This window comes from Eimeria tenella, genomic scaffold, assembly GCF_000499545.2.
Source record: "Eimeria tenella Houghton genomic scaffold, Eth_scaff2897, whole genome shotgun sequence".
NCBI lineage: Eukaryota > Apicomplexa > Conoidasida > Eucoccidiorida > Eimeriidae > Eimeria > Eimeria tenella.
Genome location: NW_013542773.1, coordinates 1 through 2,022, shown reverse-complemented (window position 1 = coordinate 2,022; position 2,022 = coordinate 1). Strand labels below are relative to the sequence as shown.

Genomic DNA, 2,022 nt, shown 5'->3' with positions numbered 1-2,022 from the left:
CCAACCGCAGCAAAAACAGCAGCAGCAACAACAGCAGCAGCAACAACAGCGGCAGCTTTGGATGCTGCAGCTGAAGCAGCAAGCGTAGTGGAGGCGTCTTGATCCTAGCTTAGCTCATTAGGGTCTAGGGTTTAGGGTTTAGGGTTTAGGGTTTAGGGTTTAGCGTTTAGCGTTTAGGGTCTACATCGCTTACCCGGCATTCTTGTGAGGGGGGCCCCCTAGGGCCCGGCTACTGCTGCAGCAGCCTTTGGAACACCTGAAGGAATATTTGCTGCTGCTGCTGCTGCTGTCGCTGCTGCTGCTGCTGCTTCTGCTGCTGCTGCTGCTGCGGGAACGCAGCCACAAGCTGAGGCGGGCGGAGGCTGCAGGAGTTGCAGGCAGCGGCAGTCTGTGTTTAGGGTTTAGGGTTTAGGGTTTAGGGTTTGAGGCTGAGGGTTTAGGGTTTGGAAGCTAGGGTTTAGCGGCTAGGATTTAGGGTTTAGGGTTCAGGGTTTAGTTCTATTGGACAGGCGCCGACTACACAGTGAGTCGGGCCTCAGCGTCTGCGGATGGGCCCGGGGGCCCCAAACCCTAAACCCTAAATCCTAAACCCTCAGCCCTAAACCCTAAACCCGAAATTCTACACCCTAAACCCTAAATGAGCAATTTTTTAAAACCCAGATTAAAAACAAATATAACTTTGTACTCACCTTGTTGCCCTAGCGTTCTAAACCCTAAACCCTAAACCCTAAACCCTAAAACTCGAGCCCTGAAGCTCTATACTCTACACCCTAGAGCCTAAATTGCTGCATATTTGCCTTTTTTAATTCACTGCTAGTGCTTAAACCCTAAACCCTAAACCCTAAACCCCCGTGCGAGGGAAGGGCTCATGGCGTCCCTCTCTCGTCACTCAAGCCATGTAGGATTCAGGGTTTAGGGTTTAGGGTTTAGGGTTTGAAGGGGGAATGCAGCGTGCTGCTCAACAATGTGCTGCCTACTACGGCTGCTACCAGCAGCAGCAGCAGCAGCAGTGGCAGCGCCGTGATGAGGGGCGGCAGCAGCAGCAGCAGCTGCATCAGCAGCAGCAGCGTCGGAAAATCCCTCTCACGCCTCCAAAGGACAACCACCTCAGCAGCAGCAGCGGCAGCAGCAGCAGCAGCAGCAGCAGGAAGCACCACTTCCAGCGCCAGGCGGGCCGCCAGCTGACGCAGCAGCAGCAGCAGCAGCGGCAGCAGCAGCTGCTGCTGACCAAAGGGGGAGAGGGCTACAGCCGTTTTGCTGCTGCTGTTCCGCCGCAGCAGCGCAGCAGCAGCTTCAGAGACTCGTGGCACCCCCAAACCCCAGACCCAGCAGCAGTAAGGGTTTAGGGTTTAGGGTTTAGGGTCTGGGGTCCAGACACTGGCTCTCTGGTCCTCGGCACCGAGGCGTAGTCCCTAGACGTCAGGGTCTAGGGTTTAGGGTTTGGGGCCGAAGGCTGAGGGCTCAGGGCTTAGGGTTTAGGGTTTAGGGTTTAGGGTTTGGAATTTAGGGTTTAGGGTTTAGGGTTTAGGGTTTGGAATTTAGGGTTTAGAGTTTAGGGTTTAGGGTTTGGAATTTAGGGTTTAGGGTTTAGGGTTTGGGGTTTGGGTGGTTTAGCCTCTCAGTGTGGCTCAGTGGCGAGAAGTGCTGGGCCAGTGGCGGCGTCAAATTCACAAGTGGACGAACGTAAACCCTAAACCCTAAACCCTAAACCCTAAACCCTAGATTTCCGTTTTTCGGTAATCTGCAAACCCCAGTTTCTCAGCCACCATCAGCCTCTGTGCCATTGTGCTGTCTCTGCTGGCGCTTACCAGTTTAGGGTTTAGGGTTTGGGGTTTAGGGTTTAGGGTTTGGGGTTTAGTGTTTAGGGTTTGAGCGTGCTGCAGCTTCCTGGGGACGTCTACAACGAGCTGCTGCTGCTGCCAGTCTCTCGCCAAATCGATTTGCTGCAGTCTTTGCCCCCCAGCAGGCTGGACGTGCGGCAGCAGCCTGCTGCTGCTGCTGCAGCAGCAGCAGCAGCAGCAG

General features: G+C 54.8%; 2 protein-coding genes across 2 annotated transcripts in view; one reads left to right on the top strand and one right to left on the bottom strand.

Annotated features, from left to right (window-relative positions):
- ETH_00043775 (uncharacterized protein) overlaps window positions 1-200 on the bottom strand; it is a gene marked incomplete at both ends in the record, with an annotated part of 851 nt that extends 651 nt beyond the window's left edge. The window contains one exon of the mRNA XM_013375556.1: window positions 194-200. Coding sequence (XP_013231010.1) covers window positions 194-200 — 7 coding nt within the window. The remainder of the gene's footprint in view (window positions 1-193) is intronic.
- A 744-nt stretch (window positions 201-944) lies between these two features.
- ETH_00043770 (uncharacterized protein) lies at window positions 945-1,973 on the top strand (the record flags this gene model as incomplete). The annotated part of the gene is made up of 3 exons (XM_013375555.1): window positions 945-1,334; window positions 1,615-1,683; window positions 1,884-1,973. Coding segments are annotated over 3 exons (549 nt in total), but the record flags the coding sequence as incomplete, so codon positions are not given.
- Between the last annotated feature and the right edge of the window lie 49 nt (window positions 1,974-2,022).